At 36.2% G+C, this 12960-nt stretch overlaps 1 protein-coding gene across 1 annotated transcript in view; it reads right to left on the bottom strand.

Annotated features, from left to right (window-relative positions):
* Window positions 1–12960, bottom strand: part of AGMO (alkylglycerol monooxygenase) — a 196100-nt gene that overhangs the window by 91698 nt on the left and 91442 nt on the right. The window contains 1 exon segment of the mRNA XM_075746077.1: window positions 1022–1088. Within this exon segment, the coding sequence (XP_075602192.1) occupies window positions 1022–1088 (67 nt within the window).

The following is a 12960-nucleotide window of genomic DNA, read 5'->3' as shown; positions in this document are numbered from 1 at the left end:
ATTCATTACATATCCCCAAATTTGTGGAGATTGTCTGGAGCGACTGTACAACACTTGATCAGCTCCGGAGTGATTGCTTACCTCCGATCAGGATCAGAGGATTAGTTTGGATTTACAGCAGAGCAAATAAGAGTGGAGTGTCTCCCTCCAGGATTACCAGCACTTGTGCAAATTTCAAGGATTAGACACTTACAGCACCACAGCCTTTTTAAAAAGTCTACACAGTGCCATAAACACTTTACACATGGAGGATATAATAAATATTAATAACATCCTCTGTACATATAACCGCATTTGAGTCTGTTTCAAATTATTCCGTTCTTCCATTCCCATATTACTTTTTTACTTATCTCTGCACACTGAATGAACCGTGGGCATCTATGAAATCCACTTGTATTCCTCAGATACGTTCATGGCATTTTTCAGTATGCAGTGGAGTTATTACTCCAATTTACATACGCAGTACGATCTTGAATGCCTCTGCATATTGATGAAGAGTCAATCATCATGCACTTGTGTGAAGTGAGATTTTTCAATAATTTAGACAGCTGAAACCAAATTCCACTAAAACATTTAACAGTTCTTCTAAAAGGTAACCATGTCTTTTTGCACATTCCGTGCTTCAATTTGAACGCAAAAGCACCTGTTAGTGGTTGACAAGTTGATGATGTTTTAGTAGTCAGGGAAGGATGAGATATTTTTCTATCACTCTTCATATTTACGAATGTTGAATTGTTTTGCTGAAAGTCCTCAAATTATTTCATATTATCCAGGCTTAATTTCTGCTCAATAATTAATCTTAAATGTAAAAATTTAAAAATTAAATTTGTTATAGAAAAGTTTTTCAAATACTGTGAAATTTCTCTGAACAAAGAATATTTTTGAAGCAATGATGAAAATTAAAATCCTTCTATAAAACTAATTTTACAGTACTATTTTAGTACTTTATTATTATTATTATACAAACAGTGACCATGAGAAGAAACACACTGAGGAACAAGAGGTTACACTTTTAGCTTACCATGATGAACTCTGTGATGACTGGGAGTATTAAGAATCAACTCCAGAGGCCCAAGGTTGGTGATAACCTTAAAAAAAGTCATGTTTCCATGAATTTGAAAATACTGTATAAAATCAAGACGAAAGGGGTAAAAGAGGGGGAGGAAATGCATAAAGAGGATGTTTATCTTAAGGAGAATTGCATAAAAAGACAAGAATGCTTTTTTTTTTTTTTTTTTGCCTGAACCATTTCACTGTATTCCTGTTACAAGAATTTGCATGAAAAAAAGTGAAATTTAGTAAAATGCAAGTTAAAAATTAAACTTCTTTTTGATCCAGCAGCACATTTTCTTCTTATTTTTATTACCAGATCATGATTCCATACAGATCATTTCACTCACATTTTTGTGCCCATACCCATTGGCACTGCTTGGGATCCAGTGTAACTCTAAGACTCTAGTTTTGTGAACACTTTACATCAGCACATGGCTGGCACTGACCCAGAAACAAGTATTCCTTCCTCCTTCAGTACCTCTGACTGCTTGCTCCTTCTACCAATGCCCTTTTACTCTGGCACAGATGCAGTAACACAATAAACCTGATTAGGGAACTGATGCAAGTTAAAAATAATTTTGTTTTTCTAATTTAGTTTAACTGGATCAGTTCCTGAATCTGATCCAACATGTGGTCACAAATACACCAGCATGAGTCAAAGGTGTGAAAAGAAAGTAGACCAGCATAAATTCATAGCAGAGCTGCAATCTAAGGCAACGATTCAACAGTACAGTAAATCCAGCCTTGATCATGTTAGTACCAGATCAAAAATGACAGAAAGCGTTCAGTGCCATAAACTCACTCTAATGATTCAAGCTCTGTCAGAAAATGCTGATGAATTAAGTTTCTATCAGCAGGGTTTATGCTAAAATAGGTTATCTCCTGTATTACGGAGCCAGAGGAAAGCCAGCATTAACTTCAAATTTTGTGCTTTGGTTAGCTCAACAAAAGTGTGTGGATACCTAAACACAGCAACTGTTGCTTAATCCCAAACACAAAACCATCAATCGCAAATAGATGCAATCACTGCATGACCACAAAGGATTCCTGTTCAAAATATATACTAAAATGGTATCTATTCACCATGTCTGATTATGAACATAATGTCTTGCAATTAAAAGGGGGGGGGGGGAGGGACGGAAAGAGAGAAGCTATGTAAAAATGCTTAGATCTTAAGAAACAAAACCCAGAACCTATCATTTTGTCTTTCACATCATTTTGTCATTCGTAAATTTAATACTCATACAGCAGAAATGAGGGATCTGATTATAATAATAGAGATAATATTGCCAAACAATGCATTAAGTAGAGAGTTAATCAGTCATTACTCATGAGAGCAGACCCATTCATCTAAATAACTAAACATACAAGGATTTTTATTCTTTTAAGATTTAGAGAACAAAGTCCTAAAATATGCCAGTTCCATTTCTGTTTAAATTCACACTTGTGCAAGTGAAAGTAGATCTGGACTCGAAAAGTAGACACAGGACATCCTTCAGATGTATTTAAATCTTTATGAATCAGGCAAATATCACAATAAAAGAAATAAATAACTTTTGTTCATTTTTGTCTTGAATAACAGCTAAAAGAACTTCTACTTCAAGGTCAAGGTGAGCATTTCTGTAATTAAAGGAGTATAGAAATGAGCAGATTCTTCACATAGAGAGAACTGTGAAATCTTGAGCATCTGTCTCAAAATCCTGCACACACTTGACTGGAAAAACAGAATATTGGCAAGTTTGTTTTGTTTCGTTTAACTCAGAAGCCAAGGACAACATAAGTAGGACCATTTGTTTTTCTCAGTTCTCCCTCAAAATAAGTTCAAGCCTGAAAAGACCACCTAAAGGTGAGAAATGATTCATCATTCATGCTAGCTCCATTTCCCGCCTCTCTCAAGCAGAAAATCCCACTGTTTTAAGCTATGTGAGATGTGACCACTAAATTAATTTAATCTGAGTCTAATGTCTTGGATTGAACTACAGCCCAGCACCTAAGAGCGCAGTGATTTATCGATTAGACCACACCTAACTTTGATTCACTTGGTTTAAATATATATTTATGATTTTATTTATAATATATTTTTATCTCAGTATTTTAACAACATGACACTGCTAGCCGGTCTAGGGAAGTGACTGTCCCACTCTACACTGTGCAGTGCGGCCTCACCTCAAGTACTGTGTGCCGTTTTGGGTGCCACAGTACAAAAAGGACATAAAACTATTGGAGAGTGTCCAAAGGAGGGCAACAAAGATGGTGAAGAGTCTAGAGGGGAAGACGTATGAGGAGAGGCTGAAGTCCCTTGGTTTGTTCAGCCTGGAGAAGAGGAGACTGAGGGGAGACCTCATTGCAGCCTACAATTTCCTCACAAGGGGGAGCGAAGGGGCAGGCGCTGATCTCCTCCCTCTGGTGACCAGTGATAGAACCCGAGGGAACGGAATGAAGCTGGATAGGTTGGATATTAGGAAAAGTTTCTTCACTGAGAGGGTGGTTGGGCACTGGAACAGGCCCCCCAGGGAAGTGGTCACAGCACCGAGCTTGACTGAGCTCAAGAAGTGTCTGGACAATACTCTCAGTCATATGCTCTGATTCGGCTGGTCCTGTGTGGAGCCAGGAGCTGGACTCGATGATCCCCTGGGTCCCTTCCAACTCAGGATATTCTATGATTCTACGAATTTGTGTGAAAACAAACCAAATCTGCGCTAGGAGAGCAGGGAATCACTAAGGAATAAGTGTCTTCACTTCGAACCTACAGGTGGATTGTAATAAAATGTCCTCATAATGAATGTCTTCAAGTCTTCAATATCCAGCTGATTAAATTAATATTTTAAAATTCAAATGTATCCTTTTGAAAGTCCATATAATACATAGGTATGCTAAAATATAACTATGTGTCTTGGGGCTTCCTAAAGACCTCAGGAACTTACATAAAATTTTAAATAAATTCTTCTGGCTAATCCTAGAAAAAGTATTTTCTTTGGAAAATCAAATCTCGCTCATCCTTTAAAATGGTCCCAGCCTACTACATAGTCTTTCTTTGGGTGATAACATTTACAAATCTACCGAAATACCTTCTCCGCAGCATCATTAGTGATTGACACCTGAAGCTACTTCAAGTCATTATTCAGCCAAGGTTACCTCCATTGCAAAAACACACTAGCCACACACTGATGGAAATATCATCTGAGATAACAATTATAACCTTGACTTTTAAGCTCAGAGGTGGTACCTGACGAAGCAAAAAATCCAGTATGCTGAAATTAGCAATCCATAAATAAATAGTTTGGCTAAAACACATAAAAAATATTTTTACACCAGATATTCAAAATGGTACAGGGTGTTATTTCTAGAAACTTCCTTTTCTATCAGTAAGTTTACCTCTCTATATTTAGCATGTTTCTAAACCAGAAAAAAATATTGTCAGTGGAAAACTTTTGGTGCCAAAAACTTTATAAATATTTTATAAATATAGTCATATATCATTCCAACAAATAAAAACATATTACCTCTAGAAAGCTGAATTTTGAAGGCTCCTGCAGCACCACATGGCAAAGAACATAATTATTTTGTTGAATTCTGTTGAAATTGCCTATATTCTGCCATCCTACTAGGGCAAAACTCCTACAAACAGATCTTTCATAAAAGTAAATTGTCAAGGCTAGGATAGTAAGACAGTTTTTGCCAAGCAAGATTCTGACCCTGTCATATGAGGCTGACAGGAACTTTCTGAAATCACAGTGAAAGGAACGAAGTTTGTAGGAACTGACTCGTAACAAAATTTAATGCGGTGTAACAACAGCCCATGTTCAAAAGAATGCCTAACAGGCAACGGAGGGGAGAAAGGCAGCGGTGGGTCCTCTACCCACCCATCTAGCTTTCAGTTGTCAGTCTACCCTCGCTTCTGTGCCTTCACTCTGCCCAGACGTTTTCCTTAGAGAACAGCAATTGCAAAGGAGCTGGTAAGTGATCATGGCAACAGTAACCGCTCTTACACTGTAATTGCAACCACTCACCAAAGCATACACACCAATAAGTTTCAGTCATTCAAGATAGTAAAACACCTTCAGCTTAAAATAGCTCTCTATTCAAAATGGCTTGTTAGAATAAGATCTTTCACAATTTTCACATTTCAGGAAAAAAATTAAATTAAAAATTTAGAAAATCAACAAAATAAATGTGAAGAATATCAGAACAGCTGGTGTTTTGTGGCTTGTAATTAGGATTTTCATTTTTTAAAAAAATCTTTCTACTATTATAAATTTTGAATGCAGTAAAATTTTTTATTTCAGATCTTTTTACTGGAAAGTACTCTCAAAATTAAAAAAAAAGTGGAAATATCATTATTCAATATCCCTATTGACTGTACTTCAAACCCTATTTCATACTATTGAAAGGAAAAAGAGTCTGCTTGCAAATATAAAATATTCTTGGTCTTTATATTATCATTTTGCAGTGATTTTGGGAATACAGAAAAACAGCTACCAGTCCCCTAAAAGTTGAAATACCCCACCTGTTGTCCAGTGATGACCTTATCTGTATTTTGACCAATATGGCTGGGGGCTTTACATTTGTATTTGTTTCCCTAATACAGATACCTACTGTTCTAAATCAACCCGTCTCCAATTTTTCCTCTCTCAATTAACACATCACGTGCACCTCAACTCCCATGCCATTGACCCACAGATGAACTGCAGCATTCCAGCAAAACTCTTTTCCTGTTTGCTTTGTTTATTTTTTAACATCCCATAGCCACAAAATAATTTTTCACTTGCCAAACCCCTTACAAACGGACTCAGTTAACTACCTACAAATCAGATATGCAGGTATTTTATGCTTACCAGCTAAAAAAGCTTTGTCAGATCTCTCCACAAAGCATGTATTCCTCTTTTTTTTTTTTTTTTTTATTGAACAAGATATTCCCTCCATTGCCTCCATTGTACTTGGGTATCGCTAAATAATAAAGCGGAATTACTGACAATACTTGAAGCAAATCCAAGAGCAGTTTAACAAATAAGGCAGGCTAAAAGCTGCGTGTTTAAAATCGGTTTCCATACATTACTGAATAAAACATGTTGGAAGTGAAATCTTCATATATAATGAGAACTAAATGGGGTTTTTTCCTATAATAGTAGTTCTTATATAAAGATGTTTCCTTTGTGACAGCAATCCCTAGCCTAAAGGAAAAGAACATTATGCAATATCTCTTGTGGCATGTAAGCACCTCCGTTTGTGGTCTCAGAGTTTGTCAGCACCAAGGGAAATCTTTATTGCCTGGTACCTGCACCACTTCAATGTAGTTCTTGTTTAAATAATGAGAAAAAATCATGACATGAAATCCAAGGGAAACTTTACATCTTGTGTAACAACTCCTCCTGTCACCACTACAACATGAATCTTTACTTAACTCTGTTTCAACATGAATGTTAGGAAGGAATGTCGACTGAGTAGAGCAGGCACTGCTACAGTAAAACCATTCATATATAAAAAGTTTGGGGTTTGTCTTTTTTTTTTTTCTTTGAATATTAAAAAAAAAAAGCTGTTTGTAGCACAGCATTACTTTCAATATCATAGTGTTACTGATCTACAGGACAGGAGAGGGTAAATTCATCCCTGGAGCATCACTAAGGAGCACTCTGAGCTTAACTTTGAGGTTTCTGTTACACTAGTTGCTAGTTAAGACACATATTACTGTTGATTTCCTCATTAAAATCAGGATAACATTTTTATTCCTGGTATATAAATCTATATTTCAGACGGTCTCGGGGGCGTGTGTGGAATTTAAAAATAAGGTCTTAATTATATTCCCCAGTAGAGCTGCTGTGTTAATTCAGGACAACACACCCATGTATTTATACAGATGGCCCTGGTGATCAGATTTGCCATGTGAAATCTCTACAGGGAAGCTGGGGAAAGGCAGAACTCCTAGGATATGTGCTCGTCTGCCAGTTTCACACTTTGAAATCCTCGGCAAACCCTGATTTATATACCGCCAACTGTTTTCCTATCTGATTAGGCAGTTTTCTACTCCAGTAAGCATGTAAAATGGATGTAGCCAAATTTCCACACCGAGGAGCGAAAAAACAATATTTATAGTTTAGAAATAAAACAAGCGAGAGGAATCAGGCCTGTTGGGATCATAAAGAGTTTCATAGGGGGTGAATTTCTGATAAATCTGGATTGTAGGAATGGGAGGCGAAACCTTAGTTTTAATGGATAGTCCGGTTTAGAGCATATTTATATAATAAACACACAGACTTAAGAAATGTGTTTATAATAAATTATCTTGAAGGCAGGCTGTTGTCACTTTTCATTGTTTTATGCCTCAACCAGGAGGCAATGTTTGAATCAAACTGGCATCTTATATGAATATTTTAGTTAACACTTTCAATAAGTGGATACAACTTTTTTTTTTCTTTTCTTTTCTTTAAAGGTCCAGTTAAGACTTGTGGGAAAGATGAGCACATATAGGAAGTTTCAATCAATTTGTCCACTAAAAATGAGAGAAAACCTACACTAAATGTTTGTTTTAATTGCAGCATTACAAATAGCAGAGCGTGGAGAAAGTCACTCTTTCAGTCATATATCAAGTTAAGCATTTTAAACAAACTCCGGGAGAAAAATTGCTATACAATTTCAGTATTTTTCATCAGCTTGACAAATACATGCTGGCAATTATGGGGGAAAAAACTAGAAAGTAATAAATCAGTATGCCAGTCCTGAAATAAACTAAATTATAGCCAAGTGTGGCTCTTCACCTTCCTCTTTAAAGAGATCAAAATAGAGTCAGCATCCTACAATTTGTGTTTTTAACAAATAAGGATCTTTCAAATTTTCTGTTGGCTTTGAAGCCATAAGTAATTTAAATAGATTCTCAATGAATACAAGCTATGAGAAAACTTCAAGAGTATTATGTGTAACATGTAAAGATGGAAAATTAGATTCTTTTTTTTTTTTTTACAGACAGCAGTATCTCTAACTTATCTCCACATTAATGTGGTATCCTTTCGTTACTATATTAATTTTATTTGGTAAATGAGTTGTTTAGACTGTTTTGCAGGATGCAGAATGTACTGAGATGTGTTGCATCTAAGTAGCTCATTTCACTTTTATCTTGATAATTCTCCAGAGACATAATAGACACGAGTGGCCTAAATAAAACCCTTGAAATACAATTTTTAGTTTTAGGCTTTCTGCAGGCAGATGAGCAATAGTCAGGCTCATTGCTGCTGAAGTAAACATTTCACAGCTGCCTCTTGCAAGAAGAGTCTTTGGTCCAAGGACCAGAAACCAGCACTCAAACTCAAGGGCTTAATTCTTAGGTTGAAAAGTCAAGTTTGTACTTATGTCCTTGCCCCATAATCTTTTCATTTCTGGCCTCACTAGTGACCCAGCCTCAACAGGGAAAGGGAAGGGTTCCTCTCTGTTCTGCAGTTCAGGTGAAAGAGAAGATGGATAAGAATAAAAATACTCAACTCACTGTGTCAAGGCACTTCTGGGTAGACTCAGATACCTAAAAGTGCCAAGGAGCATTCAGGTTAAAAATAGGAGGCTCATCCTGTGGCTACTAAGGTGCAAAGTTGGCATTCCTAATCATCACTGAGGTCCTAGATGCCAAGGAAGGAACTCCAAACCTCATCCCATGTTTTTCCTGATTAAACTGTGTTCAAGTGCAGCCTGTACTTAGCAGGACAGAAACAGTGTGCTGTCTTATGAATGTTTGATTTTCTCTCTCTTTTGTTATTCTTTTTATTTAAAACAAAAAGCAGAGTTATATGCTTTATATATCTAGAAAGATAATACTTTTCTCCCCTCATGGGGGGAGTGAAACACAGAAAAGTAGAACACTTTGCAGTTCTTGCTAGTATTTTTAGTGATAGTGTTGTTAGCTTTGCTCTTCTCTGCACCCTGGCAAGTGCAATGATGACACGACTTTCATCCTGGGTTGGTCAGAAAATCTAATAAGCCATTTTGACAGACAGGCTGTATTGAAACAGTGAAATCTCTTTGTTTCTTGGAATCATGTCTGAGTTTTATTGTCTATATATCTTATCTGGACCTACAAAGGCACTGTCTGCATTAAAGAAAGTATCTCCCTGGTATTTTTTGATTTATTTGTTGTTCTTCTCCCCACAGTAAATGCTTGAGTTGACAGTTTGTGGCAGGCAAACAACGAATTTCTGAATGATAAAAGCATTGGCTATCAGGAATGTGACCAGAACTTTCTTTTGTAAACCAAAATTTTGTTCTTTATGCAAACCAATGACTAATTCATTCCCCACTGGTTTTAGAGTAATTTCTTGGGTCTTTGTATGTCCTGGGTTTTGGCTGGGATAGAGTTAATTTTCCTGAGAAGCTGGGAGGGGACACAGCCAGGACAGGTGACCAAACTAGCCAAAGGGATATTCCATACCATATGACATCATACTCAGTATATAAAGGGGGCTGGTAGGGGAGGAGAGGTCGCTGCTTTGGGGCGGGCTGTGCATTGTGTTTTGGGGCAGTGAGCAAATTGCATTGTGTATTGCCTGCTTTGTATATTCTAAGTGCGGTGGTTGTTATTTTCCTCTTCTTTTGCTGTCCCAGTAAACTGTCCTTATCCCAACCCACGAGTTTTACACCGGGGTTGGGGGGTGGTGAGCGGCCATGCGGTGCTCAGCTACTGGCTAGGGCTAAACCACGACACTGTAAGAGTGAGAAAATCTAGCTTCTAAAAGGTGGTAGGCTGTCAGACGACATGACCCGTCCCTAGGAATTTCACTTAAATCAGCTGTGGCACTGAGAGCTGTCAGACACAAGCTTGCAAATCAGACTAGGGGAATGGCTGTACATCACCTCTACACTACATTCATCTTTTTGATGACTTTTGCTAAAAGTTTTGTGAATGGTAAGTTTTTAGATTGATCTCTTGTAACCTGACTAGGACAGATTTGTATCTTTCTAATTTAGAAGGGGCACTCCAGGCAGACCCATGTCTATTTTTGGCTATAGTGGATGGATTAAAGAAAATAAGCTTGTTCTTTCATTAAATGAACCAATGTATTAGAATACAGAAAATAAAAGGTTTTGTTGGCATATGCTATTTGAATTCAACGTGAGTTTCCAGCATCAAAGTCAAGAGACACTGCAATTTCACAATTATACTCAATACATTGGATTATTACTGATTTTACCTTTTATTGGTGATGCTCTTCATAAAAGAGAAAGACAGAAAAAAGAAGAAAGAAAAAAGAAAGAAAAAAAGAAAAAAGACAAAAAGACACAAGCAAAACCAAACCATATTTCTCATCTCTGCCAGGAAATCAGATCAGTTCATCATAGTCTGTTTCCACTGTGATCCATTCAATAACACTTGTATACCACTATTTTGCAAAAACTTCCACGTGTTAAATTTGACTCATTACTCACTGACCTTATAGGCACTATTCACTGTACATTAAATTAGGCATAAATATACGCCTTTGTAAACAAGGCCTCAAGGTGTTTTATTTACCAGCAGTGCATCTCCATTTTTTCATTTGCAAACTATTGAAGATTTTAGCTCATTACCAAAAAATCTTTCTCCAATGCCACAAAACACCCACGAAAACAAAACTATCTTCTTCCCACTGTGCAAACACTCAAAAGCATTATAAGCTTTGTTAAAATGCTTTTTAAATTCAAAGTCTCATTTCTTGATCAAATTTACCTTTCAGTTTTAAGAAATGGATTACTAAATTGCTTCTAAATTACTAAACTACCAAAAGTACTTTAAATAAACCTTGTTACACTTGTTTACTCCTACATTCCTTTCTTGTTTATTTAAATGAGACTACAGCATACAATGTGGAAAAAGTAGGTCCAAGAAAATGGAAAAGTGAAAATTGCAAAGAAATAGAGGATCCAGTTCATGTGTTAACGGCCTGGGAATTAATAACTGAGTATTTTATCTATTGTCTCATGCTGTCACTTACTTATTGCATTGGCCCAAAGATTTTTCTGATTCTTTTAAGTGCCATCTAATAGACTTTTGTCTGAAATAGTTTCTGCTTAAAAAGACACCTATGTCCTCTAGAGTTTCAAGAATAGGGTTTTTTTATTGATACAGTAATCACAGGTGTACTGCTACTTAAAACAAAAATGTACATTTTTATGTATTGTACTTCATTTTACTTGGTTCTTTAATCCACTTGTTTAATTTCCTTATTGACTCTATGCTCATATTTGGAAAAAAAAAAAAACCCAAAACGAAACATAGAAGATCTTCCTAGGTAAGAGCTGATTGATGTAAGGACATCAGGATTGGGCCGCAACAGCTCACGTGGACTCAGGGAGCCCCAATGGTCTGTGCGTGGCTTCCTGCCAGGAAGAGAATTCCTTTTCACAAAAGCGTGAAGCCTCTACGATTTCTCTCTCTTTTAAAGTTTTTCATTAAAGAGAACTGAGCAGAAGTGAAAGCTAAAGGAAGTCAGACGGAAACAGATCAGTACACACCGCACATAAGTGCAAATTATTTTTTTTACATATACAATATACTTCCACAGCAAGTTTCAGTTTTACCGAATTCATGGTTTTTTGACAAAAACAAAACATATTTTGTCCTATATCTGTAGCAATTTCATGTCTCTTTTTCAAGCCTGCATGAGGTGTTGCCAATTTTTTTCCTTTCACCCATGTTACCCCTGGTTAATAGCAGTGGCTCACATCTTTCTGCTCCCAGAGTTTGATGAGGTAGGAAGACTTAAACAAGAGAAAAAAGATGCTTTAAGAAATCTGACTTCCATGAGTATGGTAAAGGGCAGATTAGTCTTACCTTAAATTAGAAAATTAAAAGAAACTAATGCATGTCAAAGATCAAACAGGCAAGGAATAATCTGCTGCTGCAATTACTACCAACAGGGATTGAATCAGTTGATACTTTCCAAATACAATTTGACATCTCATAAAAATTACAGCTAAACCAACAGAAACTAATTTCTGTTTTTCACCGGTGTCTATCAGGTTATAAACACACCTAACTTATTAGTTGTAATAAATGCATAACGGAAGGATATAGTTTAATATGAGCCATAGACCTTCCGAATCACCTGTGAAAATAAACTGAAATGGAGTATTTCTGTCTGTCAGTAACAGTCTCAAAACATTTTGTGGCTTTTGAAAAATTAGATTTTTAGTGCTCTTTGACCATAGTATTTTCTTCACTCTCCTTATGATCTAGATGAGAATGGTCTAGTCACAGAAACATTTCTCTCAGACCATTTAAGAGCCGATCTACTGACTGAGTTATTCTATTGACCTAAATAATATTGGACAGGACCAAAAATTGTTTTCTCTTGATTTATTGAGATACTATCTTTTAATGCTATTACAGAAAAGTACATTCTTCAATTGTTTTGGGGGCTTTTTTTGTTTGGTTTGTTGGTTGGGTTTTTTTTTCCTTTTTCATTTAAATAAACTATTATGAGTTCATTTCAAAACCTTGGTGCTACTCAGAGATTTTTAAAAAGATCTTTGGAAAATTTTCAATATCATTTCAGATTGCCATGTACACAGTGCAATAATGCACAGCAGCAGTGAAAAAAAATACTTCATACAGCAAAGTTCTTGTAATAGGAGAATATAGTTAAATGCAAATGCATTACTTAAGTCACAAAGTTGTGTTTTCACTCTAGCACACTCAAACTTTCTTTAATAATTACAGAAATGCCTTTCTGGTATCAATAGCCTATTCTGATTTTGGTGCTAGAGATCTTTTATTATTACTAAAAGAATTATAGTATGATCTTTATATAAGATTTATGGCATTTAAAATGCTGTACTACTTTTATATAAAAGACCAAAAGCTAATGCATACCAAGTATGCAGGAAATAAAGAAGTCTAAGTGAGATAGAATGAGTGGGTACTTTTGATCTTTATGATTTGGTATACTGTCT

This window comes from Balearica regulorum, chromosome 2 (genome assembly GCF_011004875.1).
Source record: "Balearica regulorum gibbericeps isolate bBalReg1 chromosome 2, bBalReg1.pri, whole genome shotgun sequence".
Classification (NCBI taxonomy): domain Eukaryota; kingdom Metazoa; phylum Chordata; class Aves; order Gruiformes; family Gruidae; genus Balearica; species Balearica regulorum.
The sequence above is the reverse complement of the archived record's forward strand: the minus strand, read 5'-3'. Positions and strand labels throughout refer to the sequence as shown.